Genomic DNA, 25,799 nt, shown 5'->3' with positions numbered 1-25,799 from the left:
GCCATACATTCCTTGAACACTTACATAGTTAACCCCAAATTCAGTTGGAAACTGTGTAAAATGTCTGTGACATATACTGTGATCTATCTTCTGCTTTTACACCGTCATAAATTATGTTTCAACAAGTGTAATAATTGCCTAAATTTTACTTCCTCTCGTGTTCACTAGATTCTCACTTTCCCTGATTGGCAGTAGTATTTCTTCTTAATGCGTTATTAAATAGCATTGAATTGTCTAATTTTCTCGGATTTCAATCCTGAGGTATACATTTCCATTTTCTTTGTTGATCTAGCACAGACTCAGGTGATTTCTATATAATGCATCCAATTAGTTCAAACAAGGCAAATGAAATCACATATATACTAATCTCCACATTATTAACTATAAACAGTAACAAGATACATATCCACACTCTTTGCTTGAGTCCATTCAAGTGCAAACTGAAGAAAAAGAATTTCCTGTTCTTCTTTTCATACTCCTGAGTATGGCGATATCTGATTCTGTTTCTCCACAGTAATTGATAAGATTGCAAAACCTCTCTCTCACATCCCTCCTTTATTCCATATTGAGAGCTTGATTTTTTTCACTGGTTTAAAAAGCACAGTTTGATTCCTTTTTGCAGAGATCTTATTTTAAAGCCTTTTTTGTTTTCTTCAAACTCAAAGCTTCATTTTAATCAGTTAGTGATCCTGCCCCTTGGGAATCGATTTCTTTTTACGCAAGACAAATCCAGGTCTATTAGGATCCAACATATTGAGTTGGAACACTGCATATATTTCACTTACGAGCACATACATTCATTTTACACGATTCCTCAATGTGGCCAGAGGGGTTCATGGTCTGCACTGTATCCACCTATAAAAAATACAAAAATATATGTCTGCTTTACAGGGATGTGAGTAGGGTTTTGCCAGCCTAGTTCCAAAGCTTGGCTGATAGTATTCTTTCCTTCTTTAAGATGTATTTGCTGATAGTATTCTTTCCTTCTTTAAGATGTATTTGCAGTAGCCATAACGTCTTTCAGAAGCCATAGAGACATAACAATCCTCACTACAATTAACAACCCTGAGGCATCTAAATCAATACAGCTGGCTAATCTCAGGAATGCTATCTCTGACAAGAGATGTTTGCATGGTATAAGAAACACTGCATTTAGTGTGTTTCAGAGTTTAAGCTTTTCAAGGCTATGAAATGTCAAAAGAGGGCTGGGGGAGTGTTGTTTGCTTTCTTTATATTACAAATACAAATAAGAATGAAATGGTAACTTTGCTGTCAGTGCTTTTACAACTTGCACATCCCTAAGATCTCAGAGATGTGAGCTTGATCTGAATGTTCACACCCTTCCAAGTAGCTCTAGTCTCTTAATGCAATCATTAGACAGCTCACTTTCTCTACAGAAATCGGGGCAAGTTATATGCTATCAACAAATGGCCTGCTAATCTCTGGTCAAGGATGAATTACGCCCCTTTTCAAAGTCATGACTGTAAAAGCACAATGTTTCCCAACTTTGTTTCTAGTTTGGAAAAATAAAAGTTATGATAAAAACTCCTTCAAAATATTTTGATGCTAATGTCAGTTTTAAATAGTGTTAAATATTTCTCTGAACTTGAGCCTGACCAACAGGTCAATTTCTACTTTCGGTGCCAGAAAGTATACAAAGTGTCTTTTTCCAATTCGATGGTGGTGCAATTGATGTTAGTAAAATCTTAGTAAGTCTGAATATTGCCAAAAAATAATAATAAATCACTTTCATAGAGTAAACATGGTACATTTCACTGCCCAAAGTGCTTATTTTTAAGAATTAGGATCAGAGAAGAGAAATATTCCACTTAATTTCCAATGTAACAATGCATCAGCACACTAGAGTCAAAGTTAGAAAAGAAATTAATGACTTATTTCACTGAATGTTGGACCAACTTATTTGTGAAAGTAAATGGTGTAATAAAACAAGTAATGACTAACTTTAAAATTAATCGTTTAGAGAACAGAAAATGCATTAAAATGCTCTGACAGTATATTATCAATATTAGCTGTATAAAGTTAAGCAGCATTAAAATATGTCTTAATTTTAAAATTTAAATGGTGTCTTCTTCTAGAAATAAAAACAATATCTTTTTGTTTCTCTAGCAATAGCTTTAAAAATTAATATATATGGGGATATTCGGGCTAATTACATAAAGCAAAACACATTTACCAAGGCATCTATAAGTGAATCTTTATGATTTAAATTGTAAGTTTCAGAAAGTTCATGTTAATTTACACAAACCATATCACTGCACATTTAATTCTAAAATTCCTTATACACAGATGAAAGCTAAATATTTCAAAGTTTCTGATATCGTGCGTTATTTACTAACCAACTAAAACTACCTTAAAGTAATGTATACCAGGACCACATTAGATTTTCCTATTATGCACTTTTCTTATATATGATATGATTCCATAGCGGTTATCAACTATTTAACTATTTTTGTGAAGTTATTCATTTAATTATCACATTCTATACAAGGCTACCATGTGGTCTATGAAGGCAAATATCATGTACTTTCTGTTTCTTTTCAGTGTTTTTGGTACATGTTTGGTTGCCCTGAAAATTGGATTAATGAATACATGCATATTTGGAAATAACCAATTAGGGAAATCGTATTACTTGTTATATCATAGTATCACATATGTAATTTTAATGTTTTGAAATCACAAGGTTATCTTTGACTTTCTATTGTTTATCATATTTTAGATTATGGAATACACCTCTTTCAAACTATAGTAAATGCTCTTTATTTTGCTAGCATCCCCATTTTGCCCCTTTTTTCCCCATCTCTCTCTTAAATTTAGTCTAACAATCTAAAATTTCATTAAGCTTCTCTTGTTAATTCTTCTCCTATAATAGTATTTCTCTTCTTTTCTTAAGCGAAAGATACTATGTAAAATTTTCTGCAAGGTTTTTAATAAATGAATAGATAAGAAAAACATTTTTTTAAAAAAATAGGAAATTATAGGTATCAAATGTTTTAATTTTTATTTTCAGGACCTGATTTACACTTTTAACTTAAAAGCATCCCCAGGAATATAATGCATTTAAATGTTACATTAATCATATTGCTATGCAGCATAATGAAGTCCACGTATTAAAATGTTATCGAGGAACAGAAACTCTCTCATTTCATATGTTAACTACATAAGAACAGGCTTCTATTTTTGTGGTTTAAGCTGTGATGTGCTCAACAAATGCAATGGTGTACTAATACTCACCTGTCACTAAAGCCAAAAGAAATAGGTACTTTTCTCACCATTAAAGATTAAATGTTTAGAAACAAAAAGTGCCTATCTTGAATCACTTATTGAGTTTATACACAACTACTTAGGAATCACCATTCTGAAAATTGTCTTTGGTAAGGGTCAGAGTAGAACTGGATGTTACCAGGATGTGTTGGTTTTGATTTGAATCAGCTAATTAAAATGGCCCTGGAAGCAATTTTCAGATCACAGACACTGAGGAGATATGCTCTAATAAATCAGACCAAACCAATCTTTCAGTCAAGTCCAATTCAGCTGAAGTTGTATAGACATGGCCTTTGTCTTTGCCTTTCAACCTTTCTCCTGGATTTGTTCTATCACTCAGGCAACAAGTCTCACACACACACACACACACACACACACACACACACACAAACAAATGCAGATGAAGCCACATCATTCCTTGAGCAGCTTCTACCAGGTTATCTCTGTGTCTCACTCAGCTTCCATTTCGTACCCCAGAGGCTAAATTAAGCTGAGAAATTTACTTAAAAAAATCAGTAAAATGTTCACTTATATAAAAGCTATATTGTTTACCTTCTCCAGACCTCCTTGGCCAACAATAGGTAACTAGTGCTAGGAGAAGAAAACTGAATTATGCAGAGAATTGGAAAAGAACTCAGACCTCAGTACAAGAACACACTGCACACCCACACATAGGAATAAACCTGTCCTTTATCTGTGACCCTGAAAAACTTCAAAACCACAGACAGGGAAATATATATATTTTAAAAGAAACAGATGTCTGTTTTTCTTCTTATTTTTATTAGGTATGCTTCAATACTAAATCATGCACTATGTAATTGGTGTAGATTAAGTACAAGTATCTGTTGAATGTGTTTGCATATAATTGGCAATACGTAAAATGATTCCATGAATATTCATTATCTTTTTCCTTGTCTAATGTTCAAATCTAGGGAAAAATAAAAAGTATGATATAAAACGCAGAGTATGGTCCATGACCCAGAAAATCAAATTGATGTTAAGTTTCCACAGTCTAACAACAGGAAGTTGATGTTAATTTTTAGAGCATAAATGCATAATAGAGGAGTTGAACCATTGGTTAAGAATAACCAGTGTTATTATTAACATTGAAAAGTTTATTGGTTTTTTTTCTTTTTTAATACTAGGAAACCATTTGAAATGAAAGACAGGACATAGAGTGAACATGGGATTTAGGAAAGTGGAGGACTATGAGAAAGACAATTTTGGTTGGTATTTTGGTATTTCACTTTCTTCTCATTTATACAAATGATATATCAAAAACCATAAATGACAATAATTATTAATTACTGTGACACTTGTATAGATGTTGATGGGGCTCAAGAAACACCACCCCAAAATATGGTACCTTGGCATTTGAGAAAACGGCAGGAGCAGGAAAGCCAACTCTCACCTTCCCCTTGCCCTTCTCCCTTGAAGCAGGTCATAAGACCCTCATTCGAGAGGTGCCCTCCATATACTCGAAGGAAAGGAACATCCTTATCTTTGAAGACACAGTGCCACACAGAAGAATCTGAACAAATAGGCCTTGCTAAGTTCCCCTCAGTTTATAGACATTAAACCACATCTCTTTTGTCCAATCATACTTTTCTATGACTACCCACGTCTTCATCAAACCCAAGCATAAAAACATATGTTTACTTATTTCTTTGGGTCTTCATTTTTTAATGAGGGCTCCCATGTCATGGAAAACTTATATTAAATAAATTTGCATGCTTTGCTGTTATTATTCTATCTTTTGTTACGGGTGCCTCAGCTATCAATCTAGCAATGGTTAAGAAAAAGAAATCTTTTCTCTCCTACAATCTTTATTACAAGATTGCATTTAACTATCTAATTTAACCTCAAAAAGTCCCTGTAAAGTAGGAATAATATTTTTCTCATTTTACACTTGAAACAGAAGCTCAGAGTGTTTAATCTTCTTATGTAAAATCACACAGGTAAGTGGTAGAATTAGGGCTCAAATCAAATAGGTTCCCCTTACATTATGTTTCCTCACATTTATTTTTTTAAATCCAAGTTCAAATCTTTTTAAAATAGACAGCAAAGTTATCATTGTAGATATCTCCATTTTTGGCATGTTTAAGAAAAAATAAGCAAACTTATACAAGTTTCCTAAACTAATATAAAAAAAGTGTTAAGAAGCTCAGTTCTAGAAACTTCCATATATATCATACTCTATCATGATTATTTAAATTCACAAATATATATTCTATCATAATTATTTAAATAGATGCATACATATGAAGCAACTTCTACATACCTGAAAGTTGTCTAAATTGCAACATGAAAAAGAATTAATTAAAAGACTCATTCTATCCAATCAAAGAAAGGGAAGTCTATACCCATTTACATAAGTTAGAGTATACACACACACAAAGGCCATTAGCGCCGTTTGAACTATACTCTTAAAAATAAGTATTTTAGTCAGCGAGTCAACCACTGATTAGCTACATAGGAAAAGGAGATAGAGGCCGGGCGGGGTGGCTCACGCTTGTAATCCCAGCACTTTGGGAGGATGAGGCGGGCGGATCACCTGAGGTCGGGAGTTCAAGACAAGTCTGCCCAACATGGAGAAACCCCGTTTCTACTGAAAATACAAAATTAGCCGGGCATGGTGGCGCATGCCTGTAATCCCAGCTACTTGGGAGGCTGAGGCAGGAGAATCGCTTGAACCCAGGAGGTGGAGGTTGCAATCAGCCAAGATCACACCATTGCACTCCAGCCTGGGCAACAAGAGGGAAACTTCGTCTCAAAAAAAAAAAAAAAATAGAGAGATAGAAAATATTATACAAATTCCTCATCATAGATACTTGGCCCTGACTTCAGAGTATAAATGATTTGGGAACTTACAAAAGAATGCCTTGGGGCCGGGTGCAGTGGCTCATGCCTGTAATCCCAGCACTTTGGGAGGCCAAGGCCGGCGGTTCACGAGGTCAGGACATCGAGAACATCCTGGCTAACACGGTGAAATTCTGTCTGTACTAAAAATACAAAACATTAGCCAGGCGTGGTGGCGGGCACCTGTAGTCCCAGCTACTCGGAAGGCTGAGGCAGAAGAATGGCCTGAACTCAAAAAAAAAAAAAAAAAAAGAAGAACGCCTTGGGTTGGATAGCCAAGCAATCAATGTTTCCTCACTGGCTGTTAAAATCATGGAATCCCAGGATTCATTAGAAAGAATACCATATGTATGTATCAGTCCAGTCATGTAAGAGGCATGGAAGGAAATACAAAGCACCATAAAACACAGTCCTGGTTCTGAGGAAACTTTTATTTATCTTTTGAAATGGTAAAACTATTTCTTATAGTTTTACTTACTTGGCTCTTTTTTTTTTTTTTTTTTTTCTTTTTCTTACTTGGCTCTTACATTTTTCTCTCCAAGGTTACAATCTGCTTATATGTACAAAGTTGAGAGGAAGATACAAGGTGAGGTCAGAAAACAGTGAGAGGATTTAGTTTCCCTGCCTAAACCAGAGATTTTCTTAATTCCACTCAGCTCCGTCATGAGCTGTTTTTCCTATTGTCTCTACTTAGCTGAAGCCTACATAAAATAGAATCGAGTATACTAAGAAAAAACAAACAAACATAACAAGGCTGTTCTGAACATCCTCAATTAGACGTACACAGACAAATTAATTCAATAACTATCAAAAGACAGAGTATTCAAATAAAACAACTATTTGTCAAGAGAATGCTAATGTAATTAAGTATGTGAAGATTGGTGCTCTAGAAGAGCCTGTTCTTCAATGTTAAATCATCTTTCTCTTGGTCCATACTTTCATTTTATTGTTTTTATAAAAACAACTATTTTATTTGTTTCTTGCTTTTTTTTTTTTTTCTTTTCGACGGAGTCTTGCTCTGTCACCCAGGCTGGAGTGCAGTGGCACAGTCTCAGCTAACTGCAACTTCTGTCTTCTGGGTTCAAGCGATTCTCCTGCCTCAGTCTCCTGAGTAGTTGGGATTACAGGCATGTGCCACCACGTCCAGCTAATTTTTGTATTTTTAGTAGAGATGGGGGTTTCGCCATGTTGACCAGGCTGGTCTTGAACTCCTGACCTCAGATGATCTACCTGCCTCGACCTCCCAAAGTGCTAGGATTACAGGCGTCAGCCACCCCGCCTGGCCAGAAAACAACTATTTTAAAGAAACACCCTTTCTGAATCAGGGAAGGATACAGATAACTACAAATAGACCATACCACTATGCACTATATAAGTAAAACATTAGAATGGATCCCAGCTTTAGAGTTCTAATTACATTTGGCCAAAGTTAAGAGTTAATTCATTTCCATTCTGAAGGCTCATAATAAAAACGTAAAATGATACAAACTTAAACTATCATTATTATCCTCTTCAGGCCATAATACCGGCCACCTTTGGAAACAAAAGCAGTATTGGCTGGTATTCATGTGCCAAGGCTGCCTGAGAGAAACAGAGACTAGATGCTAATGAGAAGATGAAGTGAATAGCAAGTTTGGCTGTCCTTAAATGACACTAAAATTGCAATCATGTGCCTAAAAAATTGAGAGCTACTTGGGGAGCCTTGAACACCCACAGAGAAGAGTAGAAAAATACAAAGTATTTCCAGGTGATTGATAAACCCACTAACAGTTTGATCTACTAAAAAGCAAATTAATTAAATGTCCAAGGAATTGAGACTTGAATTTGTAAGTGTGAGATAGGACAAAATCAGAAATTACAAACAATTTCCTCTTTGTGAAAAATATGTTAAAAATCTAAGAACTGGCACAGTGATTCTATATGATCCCTTTGGTTGATAATACGTGAATTTCTAAGTTGAATATAACTATCTTTTAATATGATTTGTGGTTTACCAGCTTCAAAAACCTATGCTTTCTGACCATTAGAAAGTTCTAGAAATGTTTTCAGAAATACTTTTTGTAAACACGAAGACATTGATTTAAAGATTGATATGAACATATTTAAATATTGATTTTGGTACAAGAAAGACATTACATTACTATCTAATGTAGAAATATAATTTCAGAAATGAGACCAGGGGCTGGGCCTGGTGGCTCATGCCTGTAATCCCAGCACATTAGGAGGCAGAGGCGGGCAGATTGCCTGAATGTATAAGTTTGAGACCAGCCTGGGCAACATGGCAAAACCCCGTCTCTACTAAAAACACAAAAAAACAGCCGGGTGTGGTGGTGAGCACCTGTAATAATCCCAGCTACTCAGGAGGCTGAGGCAGGAGAATCGCTTCAACCCAGGAGGCAAAGGTTCAGTGAGCTGAGATTGCACCACTGCACTCCAGCCTGAACGACACAGAGTGAGACTCCGTCTCCATTAAAAAAAAAAAAACAAAAAAAAAAAACGGAGTAAGGAGGCCATTTGGAATCATTCTTTACAAGATTATTTACTTTACTAGTGATAATGCTGAAACCCAGAGAGGTGACAGGACATGTTCAATATAACATTGCAGACCTTAGATTGAAAGCAAATGTATTCACTCTCAATTCGGCTCTTTATTTCCACTGAAATTATGAGAATTATATCACAAAGACGTTGAAGATTTGGGGATGAGATTATTTAAACAAAGACTAAGTATCTCTAATTCCAGTAAAACCCAGTTGTGAAATGCAGGAAAGACAAATAAGTTACACCGGTATCCTTTTAATTTATAGCAAATTTTGCATTAATAATATCAGTTGGTTCATCAAAAAGAATAAACAGCAATGCAAAAATCCCAGCAAAATGTGTTAAATAAAAAAAAAAAATTCTTTGTAGTAAAGTTTCTGTGTGATGTGAGATGAATTTGCAGAATCTCCTTTTATTTTTGAAGAGTTTGAAAAAAATCATAATAATCAAAGTTACTTTAAGTCAAGCTTTGTCATAGTTTCATTTTAAATTTTGGGGGTATGGTTCCAATCAATATAGCATATAATTTTAATATGCACATTGTATGAAAAGCATTGAAAATCTTATACTTCAAAATAGGTCATAAGTCTTAAAATGCTTGATTACAAGGCAATATGGTTTTCTCAACAGAACAAAAAAAAGATTATTTGCTTCTCTTTTGCTCTTTCGTCTTATAAGTGCAGCGTGATGTATTAGTTTAATTAAAGTCTACCAAATTATCATAAGGATTTTATGTGCTACAAATAATTGGCTTTTTGTTCTCTGCTCACATTTTGTTAATGGAAGCAGAATTTTTTTTAATGATACTTAGTATATAAGATACCAGAACACTACAGGGAAGAAAGGCAAATGAGGTGTCTAATGAAGTGACCTTTGGCATCTTGGACTGGAAATAAAATGAAGACTGCACTAATGCAATGAAAAAGTCAATGTTTCCAAAGGGTTAAAAGGATAGATCATATTATGGCTCAAAGCCAAACTACACCTAGAATCCTACCGTATATAAAAATGATAATCCTATTAACATGAAAAGCTGATAGGCTCTAAAATTAAGTAAAATGTACAAGCAGATAAGATTTTTTAAATGTATACTAGAATGAATCAATCGTTTTATGTGAAAGATTTAGGTTGTTATTCAGATAGAGTTATACTACCAGGTACCTCTTTAATAATAGGCAAATATAGCACACAAGTGAACATAGAATTAATAAATGTAACGTAGTAAATGAAAGTTGTTTCACAAAGTAACAGTACTAACATAACCACTCTTACTAAAGGTGAGTGGGAACAAATTATAATTAAAATATACAAGCATTTACATGGCACTGCTATTTCTAACAGTAATATAATAAAAACTGAGAATAACCTCTGAACTTGAAATCAACCCACTGATTATAGAATCTGAAAATCAGAAACTACCAGTGACTCCCATATAGTGTGATTCTAAAGCACTTTACATAATATTCATAGGACATAAATGATAATCAGCAATGCTTCTTTTGTTAAAATTATGTGATCACCACTCATTTACTACTACCTTGAAAGAAGCATAATGTATGTATTACAGGATTCCTGAAATGTTTGAGCTTTTAATTCATCCTCTGAATTACTTTTTAAAAATTTTGTGCTGTTATTCTTGGCGTCAAAACATGTTAAGAGTTTCAATTAGTGATACTAACATTCTACTGAAAGTTTATAAGGTTTCAGGCTGATGTGCCAGGTCACTAGGAAGTAGATACTATCCAGTGACCACATTTCACAAAGAAGGAACTCAGGAACTGAGAAATTAACTTTCCCCAAATCACAGATCTAAAACGGCAGTATTGGAATTTTAAGCACAGGAAGTCTCACCCTGGTCTTTGTTCTCTTAAGTAGACTACACTCCACTGCCTTTCCAATGAGTGATTACATTGTTCTTAAAAGCAAGTTTTGTCAAACTTGTTAAACCTTTTCAAATGTACCTCAACACTTTTCAGGTAGGGAATATTACTGGGATTTTTAATATATCCATAAAAATTAGTATCTAGCTAACCTTAAGTTCTTAACTGAAACTCTCTCTCCCACTTACACACACACACACACACGCCACATATCAAAATTATAATCATATTTCTGAAGAACATCCAGTACGTGTACCTAATGATATACTCAAATGGTGTTAAGCCTGTAGGTTTTCCTCATTTCTTAAACTACCACTTTGTTCTTGTGAAATCTTATGACCTCAAAAGCCAAACTAAAAATTAAGCCAAGAAAATGATAGTCTCCCCAACTCGTGATACAGTTTTTTCGATGATAATTCTCTCATTGGTTGTCTCTGAAGAAACGGTCTCAGGAAGGAATGTTCCTCAGTGAGTACACACGCATACTTTGAACAGATATACTTGATTTACTTCATTTGTTTCAAGCCAAAGAGTGAAAGGGAATCTTTGACAAAACTGTCATCTTTAAAACATGGTGATATTTCATTTTCCCCTTCTGCACTATTTAGATTGCTTCGAACTGAAATGCTTCCAGCAGATCCTATGTCCAATTTTTCAAAGTTGTCACTTCCTAGCAAATCTGCTTAAGCAAAATATTTATGTTGTTAGAAAACAGAACAAACATACATTATAGACTACATTCCATTCTTCTTTGCAGGTCAGAGTCTTATTCAAGAATGGGAACTTGGAAGAACATGTGGAAATAAATTAGAAGATGACTATGATGGATTGGTTTAAGTCAATGAATGTGGTGTACCTCTGATTAGTTTCCAAAGATACACTTGGACTTAGTTCAGTATAGTTTTCCACGTAATAATCATATAATCAAAATGTTATTTTCAATGCATTCACCAAAGGTCATAAAATTTAAAAGAACAAATCCAGAGGAAAATGGGACAATGAAAGACAACCATGGTTACTCTTCCTTAGTTCATGTCTATAGCAGCTATTATAATGTACTTGCCAACATTCTATGTCTTAGAGGGAAATGAAAAATCGCCAAGCGTTACACTTGTAGACCTCTGGCCTTTCTGAAATGTGGGCATCATAACTCATATCTTTTTTTTTTGCAATGGAGTTTCACTGTCACCCAGGCTGCAGTGCAGTGGTGCAATCTTGGCTCACTGCAACCTCCGCCTCCTGGGTTCAAGCGATTCACCTGCCTCAGCCTCCCGAGTAGCTGGGATTACAGATACGCATCACCATGCCTGGCTAATTTTTGTATTTTTAGTAGAGATGGGGTTTCACCACGTTGGCCTCAAACTCCTGACCTCGTGATCCTCCCGCCTTGGCCTCCCAAAGTGCTGGGATTACAAGCGTAAGCCACCATGCCCGTCCTATAACTCATATCTTATAATAGCTGAATGAGAGAAAGCACAACAGAAGCAAAATTCGAAATAATGATTACAAGAATCAATTGTATGAAAGGAAACAAAATTTGTCATTCTTAAGCAACTTCCAAATGTAAGAATAAATATGTTTGAAAGGTTCAGTGATGCTGTCTTGAAACATTACTCAATACCCTTAGTATAGAGTATACTTTCTGAATATACACACACACACTCACACACACACTCCAAGTTGTATATATTTAGATATACAATATTTATCATAGATGGAACTTATTCCCCTCTATGCATGATTACATAATGCTTGCTGAAATTAATCTTTTCAAAATTATGCACTAAAAATTACCTAAGACTTACAACTCTGTCCATTACTTTAAAAAGCTAGTCATGTCTCAGCAAAACCCAAGACTGCTTATGGTGTACAATCTGAAACCCAATTCTCTCTCGGCACTTTAACAGTAGATCTGTCACCCTTTAACACCACAAAATCAATACCCTGGAATGTCATGGTTCTCTGATGGCCCACAAAGTCAAGGCATGATCAATTTCAACTTCCTTACTAGACAGAAATAGACTTAGACAAATAAAAGATTCCATTCAAGTTAAATTCAATAAAACAAAAGAATAAAGAAGGAGTCAAAGCTGTTAGAATTCAGTCCAACAAATTTACACTTAAATCTAAATCAATTTTTTAAGCCAACTAAATTGCACACATAGTCATAAGGTATGTATTATAACTTGTAAAAAGCATATGAATTACTCCAATCTATAGATTAAGAAATACTATCAATTAGGTATGTCTTCATTACATTTGGTAATAAACAACAGGAGAATGATGGCCTCTGAGTTCTATACTATATATCCCTAGAACATAAGAGCAGAAATCTTCTATTTCTTGTCATAAACTGTATATCGTACATAGAACAGTCCCTGATGCAGAGTAAGCCCTTAATAAATATCTGATTACTCTATGAAAAGTATTGCATACTTTAAATATATCTGGCACATAAACTCTATGAGGGCCAAGGGTCACTCTTTCTTGTTCACTGCAATACCCCGGCTTCTGTTGTGCCTAGCACATTAGCAGGCACTCAGTGAACATCTGCTGATTTGAATAAACAGAGGATTCTGCGGAATTTAAATGATAGACTTCAAGAATTTTTTTCTGTAATAAACACTTTATACACCAGTGGTTTTATTTTGCTCCAAAATTTTGACATACATAAACATAAAAACTTATTATTTAGTAATAGTTTAAAAAGCTAGGCCTAAGAGTTAAGAGGCATCGAGTGTGGTTTTGGTTCACTAACTTGCTGTGTAACTTTGCCTCTCCATGTCTCTCCAGTTTCATCTATGAAATGCAAAGGAAGGGTACAGAGAGAACAAGACGGTTCTCAAGTATCCTCTTGGGAATATGTAGGTATATACACCCTCCTGGGTATGGGTAGAGACAGGGATTCAGATGAAATCAATGAAAGGGACTCTAGAGGTCAGAGAAAAGTCAGAAAGCAATCCTATTAAGAGACATAAAAGAAATTGAAATCACTCAACTGAGCAAAGAAAATGCTGAAAAAGCGTAACTGAAGCAAAACTACATGGGAGAACTTAGAAGCATGTGGTACCAAGATCTCAGGTGCTACTTCCAATCCCACTAAATGGAATATGGGATGGCCCATTCCTTTGTCTTCCAATGTCATAAAAATTAAAAAGAAAAACATTCACACTCCCATCTAGCTTGTCCCTAGGGGAAGCTGTGTGACATAATTATGACCAATAAGATATACAGAAAAATCTTTGGGAAGGGAATCCCTCCCAGAATAGAAAGGAAATGGGATGAAGTGAAGTTTTCCCTCAACTTTCTCCCCACCTGAAATAGGAACTTAGTGGCTGGAGAGACAGCAACCCTCTGGGGAATATGGTAATGAAAATAAAATATTTATGATGGTGGGCAAGAGGAAAGCAGCACCATGATTCTTCAGTGGAAGTTGTGGATGACTTCTAGAGTCTTGTATAAGGAAAACATAAACCCCTCATTCCACTCTGGTGAATCTATTTCTTGCAGCTGAGTGCATTCCTAAGCAATACATTCCCAAAAAAGAAAAAGAAAAAAAAAATAGAAGGTTTATCCAAAAAAAGAGAAGAAAAACACAATGTATGATTATGAGAGGTCCATGATGCTACTAGCAGACACTAAATACAGGGCTGTAGGTGTTTTCGTCTGATCAACTACCATGTTTCACATACTTTTATATTGCTGACACCTTGCAGAAAGGAGACCACTTTCAAGTGTAAAATCTTTGAACCAGGAATCAGAAGTCATGGGTTTCCCTTCTGGCTCTTTCACTTAAAAACACACTCAACTTTTAGCAAGAAATTCTTCACTATAAAATAGAAAGTAGGCTGGGTGTGGTAGCTCATGACTGTAATCCCAACATTTTGGGAGGCCAAGGTGGGTGGCTTACTTGAAGTCAGGAGGTTGAGACCAGGCTGGCCAAGATAGTAAAACCCCGCCTCTACAAACATTCAAAAATTAGCTGGTTGTGTGGTGGCACACACCTGTAGTCCCAGCTACTTGGAAGATTGAGGTGTGAGAATCACTTGAACCTGGGAGACAGAGGTTGCAGTGAGCCGAGATTGTGCTACTGCACTACAGCCCGGGTGACAGAGTGAGACTTTATCTCACAAAAAAAAAGGGATTAGATAAATAAATAAAATAGAAAGTATAGCATTTATTTGATAAAGGAATTTTTAGGATTAACAAGATAATGCATGTAAAAACACTTTCTAAAAACTTACAGCACTTTACTAATAGCTGTGTATATGGGATGACATAAGTAAAATACTGAGCACAATTTTGGACACACAGTAAGTGTTTATTTATCATTACCACTGTTATTATTCAAAGATACCTATCCATAGCTCCTTGAGAAAATCCCTGCCTTGCTAGAGACACAGTCCTTCAGAAGGCATATTCCTGCCTCATGACTCTTCTCTTCCAGGCATGGCAGATGGAATGAAGAGTCAACTCTTAACCAAGCTGAGCCAGAGTTTCTCTCTCTGGCATTTGAAATAGCCACCCAAACACAATAGCAGTTTTGTAGGTAAACAGGCATATAACAGGCTAATTCAGGAACTATGAAGTTGTCAGCCATGCTTTACCTCTAGAAAAGAAAAAGATAACAAAGAAAGAGATAGAGAAAGAGAGGGAGGGAGACAGAATACACATGATGGCCTTGAATTTCCAATCCATTTCTGAAGATTAGGTCCCATGTATTCCCAACTTTAGCATAAAATGTCTTCCGCTGATTTCTCATATTGGAAACCAAAGAGTTTTAACTAAATACATTCATTTTAGTGTTGGCATTGAAACATGTTACAGGTTGGTTATACAAAATCAGAACCTACAGAAGTGTACAAGAAAAGGTGACCCATAGCTGAGTGCGGTGGCTCACGCCTGTAATCCCAGCACTTTTGGAGTCTTAGGCGGGCGGATCACCTGAGGTCAGGAGTTTGAGACCACCCTGGCCAACATGGTGAGACCCCATCTCTACTAAAAATACAAAAATTACCCGGCGTGGTGGCAGGCATCTGTGATTGTAGCTACTCAAGAGGCTGAGGCACGAGAATCGCTTGAACCCTGGAGGCGAAGGTTCCAATGAGCCGAGATCACACCAATGCACTCCAGCCTGGGCGACAGAGCAAAACTCCATCTCAAAGAAAAAAAAGAAAGAAAGAAAAGGCTATCTATATTCCTATATTCCCTTCTTCTTCTATCACTTTACGTTACCTTTATGATTTTATGATAAAATTTCATAAAGCATTTTATGAAATAAAAAGGCATTCACAGTTAATAACAGAGGATAATTTCCTATTTATTTATGATTCCCGGTGTCTGCAATCATTAAAGAAAATTTCAGATTTGTTAAAATCTTAAAGTTACAAAATGTTTTCTGGAATGTTTAATCTGAGAGTCTTCTTGCAAAACAAAATTTAAAAATCACATTTATGTATAAAATTGTGTACTTTTCTTTTCTGTGAGCAGCAAAGAGCTCCAGGAGGAGAATAGATTTTAGGTGCCAAGGAAACAGAACTGACCAACTTCTAACCCCCAGCCCCCACGAGTGCCTATTGAATGCTAAGATCCTCTGACTGCATTATGGTACCCAGATCCTAGAATCAAATTATGGCTTTTCTGAAGGTGGGCACAGCCAAATTGTTGAATGCGTTTGTATAGAGTCCCAGAATGCAAGGGCTTATGTTTACAGTCTTATTTTGTTTTGTTGACAATGAAGTACAATTTCTGAGTTTCCCTATAATCCTAATTTAACAACAGTCATTTGTCAGATCTAGAACTGGTTCAAATATGGTCATTTTTATGTAGCTAGGCCAAAATTATGAATTCGTTCAAAATAAGAAACACAAATTAAAAACAAGAAATGTGGAGGAATATTTCGATCTGGTGACAATAAATAGATCAAATAGCACTTATTTCCTGTTTAGAACACCTAGGTAACTTATTTTATCAAGGAAATGTTAGCTCCCAATAGAAATAAGTTTTAGGGTGTGACCTTCCCAGAACTAAGAAGACCTAATTTAGTGTTCACATTTTAAATTGTCACAGCTCAAACATAAACTGCCTGCTTACTCGTGGTGTTCTGCGGTGGGAAAAAAATAGTTACAGAAAGTAAGGTTGCTTATATTTTGCAAAATTTCTGTCATAATAAATCATATAGTGTATACGGTTGTTTTTTTAAAAGACAAATGAAAGACAATCTTGTTTTCCCCTTCAAAATGTGGTTCTTGTGTAACTTCAGTTATAACAAATGGAACACGGTGAAAATTATTTAATGACTTTTTTGTTCAATTTTCCAGTTTTTTAATGGGGAAGTTGCATTTCATTCCTATGTACTTAATAGGAATTTTGGCAGGCTTCCAGCTTATAATCATCTGGAAGCACATATTATAACTTTAATTATAACTTCTAAGCTAGAAGAGTAGTTAGCATGATGTAGGCATTCAGTTACTGTTACTGCAGTGAATGAATCTATAAGGCAGAAATGTACAAGCTATCATCCAGCGAGCACTCAATTCCCACCTGAGTTTCATATTTCTCTTTCCATTTACTTCACCCCAAACAGTTTCCATAACAAACATATTGGGTAATAGGGCCAAGACACTCAAGCTATTTCTTATTGTTTAGAAGCAGGAAGTCATAAACCATTTCAAACCACATTCCCATAACTAAGGAAATCTGCCAAAATACATGAAAGCAATAATTATTTATTCCTTGAAGGAAAAGAAAACCTGATGGACTATTTCATGTGAGGACAACTGGAACTTGGTACGTTAGTAGCACTGGTGGAATCTACTTTTAGAACAGATATTACTTGTTTGAAAATAGAGCTTGAAATGATGTTAATCTGCAAGTGGAGGAAGCTGTTCATGGCTCTCTAATCAGAGCATGGTGTACTTGAGTCATCTGCCCTTTCATTTTTGAACTCAGGATACCCACCAAGCCTGTTCCAATGGCCATTATGAGTACACCACTCTTAATAAATTCAATGGGTGTTTTGCAAGTACAAAGCCTGCGGGATTGGCCACTTCAGGCTAAATTTTAGCTGCATAATCAAGAATATAGCTGAAAACGCCAATTAATGGTGCAAAGCACAAAGGATCAAGCTCTAGCTATAGAAAAACCATTTATGGACTAAAAGTATCACACCTTGTAATCCATCCCTGACTTTGCAGGATGGCACACCTGAATATTAATAATAAAGCTATCTGAATAAGTTCCTTCTAAAAAGTAAAAACTGATGAACAGTGTAAACTCTTAGCTTAAGAGAATTATGTAAGATAAACATAAAGTGGAAAAAGTCCTTATATACTGAAGTAATCTCATTTTCTCTTATTTACACCATAAAGCAAACAAAACTCACAACAGGGTGGATCTTAATGCATTAAGATCCTCAAAATAGTATAGACAACATGTAAACGGATGCTAACATGCATGATAGAGTGTATCTTAAAACAGTAACATCTCAAATTTAAGAATTAAGTATTAACTACAAGCACAATTAAAAGGAAGATACATGCATGGAGAAATTTCATCTTTAGTCTCTACCTGGGAAGGCAAGTCTTAAAGCCAAATTGAGGCTTATCGGATAAATATATGCATGCCAGGCAAGCAGTGAAAAAAGCTAGGAAAGAATACCAACACAGATGGGAACGAGATAGCTGACTTGCAGGAAACCATGCGGAGTGACAGCTCTGCAGTGTCTCCACACCTGATCTGGCAGCAGGGCCTAAGGGGGCTGCGGTGCAGCCAAGTCAGCAGGAGCTGGAGGCAGATGTGGCTCTACACTAGCTGTGTGCAGGAAGTCCTGGTGCCTACAGTCCTGCAACTCTGCAAGTGGTTTCTCAAAATCAGAAAAACTCACGACTCAACTCATCTACACTTAACTAGATCCAAACTCTACTTCTATGTTGGAGAAACTTATCGGAAAGGAAATGTCTGCCAATAATTGCTATGAAAACATTTATTTGACCCTGATCCATGTTCCTCACTAGATTCAATTATTTTAAATAGTGTATGGAAGTGGAAACACAATCATTGCTAATCTATATTAGATTGATTCAGCTGTAAAAATTATACAGTTTTAAAGCCACCTGAAAGTATCATCTCCTAGACTTGATTTCATCCTCAATAACTCCATGAAGAAATTTAGCTTAAAATTATGCTTTATTTCAAATTGTTTTCACTACAAATAGCATCATCTGTTGGTCCTTACTTTTTGTGTAGCTTAACACAATTCTAAGAAAGGTTTCCAGCTGATTTTAAAGATACGTAGGAAATAGCAAGATAATAATTGAAATTTTAAAACCGAGTCATGGATAAGACAGAAAATGTACATGTACACTGTCATCTGGCTAAATAAGTTCACTGGTGATAAAAACAGCAAGATACTGTCTTAAAAGTATCTTCTCTTACTTGAAAATCTCCTGCTCTAAAACTTTCACTAAGTTACAATATTTATTAAGTCCAATTTCCTGCTTTAGCAGGACTGAATCACAGGGGGTTAATCTCAGATTCAGGCCAACTGAGGTCTTCCTGTTCATATCTCCTTTGCAAATGGAGCTTACTAGGGAAGCTGAAAAGGAACCAAATGCTTCACAGCTGAGGCTATCCACTCGACCTTCTTTCTACTGGTGACATAATTTCAGCCGCTCTTAAAAGTTCTGACATTTCCAGTAATAAGCAAGTGAAAGCATACTACTTGGAAGATGTATGCATACTACTTGGAAGATGTATGCATACTACTTGGAAGATGTATGCATACTACTTGGATTAGCCAATACGCTTAGTAAAGGTACATTTGGTTATTGAATTAAACAATAAATTAAGAGATCAAATAAGATACAACTGCTAGATCTTTAAAGGCTCATCAATTGATTGATGCATGGCATTAAATTTATTATAATGGCAGCTATACATTTACATAGAGTGAGAACATTTTATCTAAAAAAGTAAATTATTAAAATTAATCTGTTGAATTTTTCTGATTCTGAGTATCACATTTTTAAGGTAAAATGACTATTAAAATTATTAAACAATGTTTTCAGACAAAGGAGACATAAATTTCATGTTCAACTGATAAAACTGTAATAATGAAGGATAGGAGGTAAGTTACACAAATTGCAAACTGCAATCTTGCCAGCTCCTTTAATGGTTTTAATGGAACAGGGCTTGAATTTTCCTTTCTATTGATGTTTGTTTCAGAAGATAAGCAGTACAAAGAATTTTTTATTATTCTGAAAAGTTTAATTCTCTCAAATTTCTAATTCAGTGTTCTAAATTGCAAGGTAGGCACTACATTCTGCCTTACTAGTAAGATCTGATTTTGCTATTTTACTTAAATTCTAAAACGCTTTTCCACTCAGTACCTCTGGGAGACTAAGAGTTTCCTGACTGTTGGCAGAGCTACTAAAGATTCCTAGCCCAAATGAAAGGAAGATTTTCATCAGAGTCCAGGTTTTTATGAACAAACCGTCACAGTTCTTGTTACCATCTCTGTCCTGTCTTTAAAATGTACCTTGAACTTCTGCTGGCAAAACTCAGATTGGTTGAAATATCCAATAGACATACCCGGGCTGTGAAGTTGCCCCTTCATTAATTTCTCAGAGGCAAGTTTACCACTTGATGAATCGTTAGCATCACTTCCTGTGGCACTGAAATTTTCCCTAGGGGTCCCTACTAACTAAGGACTAATCACCCGTGTTCTTATTTAGCTCTTGAGTTCCGATTAGATCATAGATTAAAGTGGATGACTGTAGACCGCTAATTCTTACCTGACAACATACTGAACAAAGACTCCATATTCAGGAAATACATTTTATATTTCCTTTTCACAAATCCATACCCTACTATTGAATCATTAAATGTGCAACCACGCCGAGTTTAGCTATTCAGAGAAAAGATACTAAGACTTCAGTGGCCACAGGTTATTACTATGGGAATTTGTAATGGCTGTTATTTACAGCCCACTAGTGATTTAAGAACTTGATGTGACATTAAGAAAAAAAAAAGTATCAGATATAGGTTTATACCAACGGGTCAAACTCTTTCAACAAATATTTGAGATGAGTAATAATTTTGATATTATACATATCTTTCACAACTGTAAGCCCATCTTTTAAAATTTTTTGATGGATGGTACATTTTATGAATCTGTTTGCAACTTGAAAAAATACAGTGATTAATTCTAAAATATTGCAATTTGAAGAGACTCTGATAAAAATAACAGTAACTATAATACAAATAAATCAGATGTAACATTTAAAAAATCCTTTTTGGTAATTTTCTATCAAAATAATGTCTAAAGTATAGAAAATACTTTGTTCTTGCTTTTTAAAAATATAAATGGGACACTGTCTTACTGACACATATACACACTATAAACATATATATATATATATGTTTGAGATTTGATATAATACAGTACTTCTACAAAGAACACATTATTATATGATGCCTATAAATACACCAGTATCTCAGTTGAATGGATTTAAAAATCTGTGTTTCCTTCTACCCCCTAATGCAGTTATCTTAAGATTAAATTCCAGATTATGTGTCATTGTCATTTAGCACACCACAAGTATTGTTAGATCAAATCACTTTTCAAGTGAATTCTTACAAAAGAAAAAATAATAGTAATAGAAATTTGAATTTTGGTTGTATGTCTTATTCAAATAAAATTTTTTTAGATGGAGTCTTCTTGTGTTGCCCAGGTTGGTCTCAAACTCCCGGGCTCAAGGGATCCCCCTGCCTCAGCCTCCCAAATAGATGGATTTCTGGCATGCACCACCCTTCTTGGATGGGTTGCATATCTTAAAACTGTATACAAATATTCTCTTAAATTTAGAATCGTCATAATACTAGATCTCACTTATAACACAGTGACATTTTGCAATTAGAGGGGGCTTTTCATCAGAATCAGTTCCTTTTTTTTTTCCCCTACATTTAATGGGAGAGATCTGTCTGGCACAGTGTCCCCAGCCACTTTTCCTGTGACGTCTTCTCTAAGCCCACTAGTGTCTCTTACCAGGCGTCATTTGGTTCCCTTCTCCGTCTTAAGGGAATTTGGCTCTTCCCTGCTCCCTCCCAATTATAAATATGCAGGTTAGATAATTGACCCACCCTTTGACTGATGCATTGCCTAAACAGAACCGACTGCCTTCTAGTAAACCTCTAATGACAGGTGGGGGAGGAAGTACCAGTTAATCAACCTGAATATCCAAAGTCATTATTGCCTCAAATCCTTTGGTGCCTTCTTCAATTCTCTCAGCTATTAAAACAGCTCTCCCTTCTTCCCACCTGCACAGCTCACACTCTCATCAGAGAACACAGTAAATACAGAGGCACATGTGCATACTTAAAACTTGCATTTCTTTTTACACCATAGGATTTACAATTAGACACTGAAATGTAAGCCTAGAAAATACCATTTTGAAAATAAATCTTAAAAAGAACTTATTCCCTTGGCCCATAGATTATCTGTCTACTCCAATGTCTCTGCTAAAAGAAGTGCAGTTAGAACCCCATGAAAGTGCAAAATCAGTCAGAGCAGACCTTTGCACAGCAGGTTCTAATGCTACTGAAGGTACCAGGGACTAAACAAACAAACAACACACCAAAATACTAAAACACGCATTCCAGAATGTTAAAGAAAAATCCTTGTGAGGACAATTAATAGCCTCTATTCCAGGCGGCAAGGCCATGAACATTATGCATAAAGTCACCAGATGCCATTGATGTCTTTTTTGCCCTTGGATTTTAGGTGGCAAAGTGGAATTTGAGGGCATTTTTAAGTTAGTTATCTTATATCATAACTTAATCTTTCGAGGTCGTTTTCAGGAACAATGTGCAGGAAATGAGACACCCTAACTCATAAGTGCTACTTTCCTTTCCTTCTTAAAAAAAAAAAAAAAAAGTATCTAAAGTCCTATCTCTCTTTCCCTTAAGTAACCTTGTTAATTGCAAAGGACATTTCCCAGGCAGATCATATATGCAAGAATACACATAAAACAAAAAAGACTAGGCCGGGCGCGGTGGCTCACGTCTGTAATCCCAGCACTTTGGGAGGCCAAGGTGGGCAGATCATGAGGTCAGGAGATAGAGACCATCCTGACCAACGTGGTGAAACCTCGTCTCTAGTAAAAACACAAAAATTAGCTGGGTGTGGTGGTGTGTGCCTATAATCCAAGCTACTCAGGAGGCTGAGGTAGGAGAATAGCTTGAACCAAGGAGTGGGAGGTTGCAGTGAGCTGAGATCGCGCCACTGTGCTCCAGCCTGGTGACAGAGCAAGGCTCTGTCAAAACAAACAAACAAACAAACAAACACACACCAACATATAATCAGGTCAATTGTGTGCATTAGGTAGAATTAGACTTAGGTCTTCATCTCATATACCAATAAAGATCTAGTGAAACCTAAGGCTGGTATTTCAAAGTTAACACAGTGCATTTATAAACTTCGTTTCTTTCAATGTCATATAAAGATTTAACAGTAACATTTATTTTCACATGTTTGGGTAATCTTCAGTCAAGAATTGACTAGGCACTGTTGCATAAATAAATATCTTGGGATAAATGATAAATGATAAACAGTTTATAAAACTATATTCCTGAACCACTACTTAAAGTTAGATACAAGGATGGCTTGTTGATGCTCATGGAAATTAAAACTATATGGTAAAGTACCCATTAAGCATACGTTTAACCGTTTGTGTGGTTAAATGCATTGCACCTTGATCTGAATTCTTGCAGAATACATGAAGACTCATTATCATTACAAATACTACATATGCTGGGTCAGGGCCATCTGATGTCAATGAAGTGTGTGTAACTTTACGAATCCAGATAAGGATTCTCTCCTGGACACATATTTTCCTTACATTTGGGTATAATTTACTACTGAAATTGAAATATGTATGTCTTACTAATGCCTGAAAGATTAGGATCTTTCAAATCCTAATTGGCTGCTTTAACAAAGTTAAGAGTAGGAAAGTAAGTATATTTAGTACAGTCATAGATTAAATGAAAAGAAACAAGCTCCGAGTGAGGATTTAGACATCAGTGACTTATGTGAGATTTCCTACATACATTTGGTAGCACCTCTTTCAGTTGCTCAGTGCTCTTTTTAGCTTGTTTCTCAGTTTCATTTTCATTCCAAATAGTAAAGGTTACACAGTGAATTAATGTTCAAAATGTGTAAATATATCAAAATGCAAGTAAGTATTTATAGTAAAGTAAGAAGAAATGGAAGACGATACACAAACGACTAGGATGCGAACAGTGTAATCTTCCTTTTTCTCTTTCCAAATGGTAGCTTAAGATATTGAGACCCTATTTCATCATTAATGAAAAGGGATTTGAGAAATACTGAGATCAAAAACAAAACGGATCCTGAAATCCCAGGCTAACAGAGCACTGTGGGATTATATTTCCTACTTCTGACTAGACAGCTATACCCATGAGGTAACAGCTGAAGCTAGTGAAACACTGATTTACTGACTTGTAATGAATGTACCTCAATGTTGAGAAGTTTCTAAGCCTCTGTGTTTATCTTACATATAAGTAGATGATTTTATATGGCCAATTTAAGAGAGCTGTTGACATTCGAAATAATTTCCCCTGCATTGTTTAGATAAAGATCACTGTGGTGAATCATCTATGAAAAATTGTAACTGTAGTTAGACTTTATAGCAATATGTTTCTGAGAAATCTTACTCATTGACTAATCAATATACAGTCAGAATTAGAAGATAAAGATTTAAAAATAATACAGCCATTTTAGGCTAAATATATTTATTTATGTTTTTATTTTTTTGAGACGGAGTTTCACTCTTGTCCCCAGGCTGGAGTGCAATGTGCAATGGCGGCTCACTGCAACCTCTGCCTCCCAGGTTCAAGCGATTCTCCTGCCTCAGCCTCCTGAGTAGCTGGGATTAGAGGCTAATTTTGTATTTTTAGTAGAGACAGGGTTTCACCACGTTGGCCAGGCTGGTCTTGAACTCCTGACCTCAGGCGATCTGCCCGCCTAGGCCTCCCAAAGTGCTGGTATTGCAGGCATGAGCCACCATGCCTGGCCTAGGCTAAATATATTCATATTTAAATTGCTGTTTGCCATTTACCTCTGCCCATCTCATTGGAGTGAGTAAACAAGTTTGGGACGTTCTGATTGTATGTCCATTCTAATGACAGATAAATAAGCATCCAGTAAACTTATAATTATTGGGAGAAATACCATGTTTGTTTGATTTTGTGTCTGCTTTAATTCCACATTTTACAACTGGCTTTACAGTTATAAAGCACTTGCTGCCTTACTCTGAAGATCTAACGCAATCCAGTCCAAGACAGTAATAATAGAAGACTAATGCTTTCCATTTAAACTAATATTTTCTTTGGTCTTTGAAAATCCTCAAGGGGTAAACTATTTTAATTTAATAGCTTCAATTGATCTTCAAATATTCAGCAATATTAAAAGCAAAGTGAATCCTTTTTTTTAATCAGCCAAGTTAGAACTAAAATAAATGAAGATGTTCATATCATGAGTTCAGGAAGCAAAGGAAAAGAAGAGTAAATAACTTCCGACAAATAACCTTCTTTGAACGAATGATAATATGTTAAGAGTCTTGCCCTTGAAAAACTGAAGCTCTTATACTTTTATTGCATATTGGATCAGTTTAGTTATTTATCTAATCATTCATATATTTAAAACAATGAATAATCATCCTTAAATGATCTTTTATATTATTTGTTATAATGTTTCCTATTGCCTCAGGGGAAAAAAATGCGAATTTTAAGAAATACAAAATTGCTAAGAAAAAAACTACTGGTGTAAAGTTTCAGCATTTTAATAACACACAGCTTTTATAGCCGATTCTCCCAAGCATTCCATTCCAAGGGTGCTTATTTCAATTCTAGGAAGTCAAGTGGCATACAGGATTAATACATAAATGCAGTCACATTATCTCTGAATTCTATTTTATTATATATTTATATCAAACATGGCCTTGATCATGTATAAGACTTTAACATTGGAAAAAAGCCTGAATTTCACTCAATTATACAAGAAACAAGCATAGTGTTGAAGAGGGTACTCAAGGGTGGTTGGCAGGTATGCTCTGAGGTCACATCAAACTAATTCTGTCTCTCACTTCTCTGTGAGTTTGGGCAAATCGACATCTAAAGCGAGAATTTTTTTCTCTACCAAATAGATTAAATAGCATA

The 25,799-nt window shown here is 35.5% G+C and overlaps 1 protein-coding gene across 18 annotated transcripts in view; it reads right to left on the bottom strand.

Annotated features, from left to right (window-relative positions):
• Window positions 1–25,799, bottom strand: part of PCDH7 (protocadherin 7) — a 432,140-nt gene that overhangs the window by 363,808 nt on the left and 42,533 nt on the right. For 14 of the 18 annotated variants that reach the window (XR_008547472.2, XM_016951430.3, XM_009447472.4 and 11 more), the window contains exon 2: window positions 796–855. The exons of the other annotated variants lie outside the window; for them this stretch is intronic. Coding sequence is in view for 13 of the 14 variants with exons in the window: in XM_016951430.3 (XP_016806919.1) it covers window positions 796–855 (60 nt within the window). In the remaining variant the exon portion in view is untranslated. The remainder of the gene's footprint in view (window positions 1–795; window positions 856–25,799) is intronic. 18 annotated transcript variants of the gene reach the window in all.

Source organism: Pan troglodytes, chromosome 3, assembly GCF_028858775.2.
Source record: "Pan troglodytes isolate AG18354 chromosome 3, NHGRI_mPanTro3-v2.0_pri, whole genome shotgun sequence".
In the NCBI taxonomy this organism is placed as follows: Eukaryota; Metazoa; Chordata; class Mammalia; order Primates; family Hominidae; genus Pan; species Pan troglodytes.
Note: the sequence above shows the minus strand (reverse complement) of the source record. Positions and strands in the feature narration are given on the sequence as shown.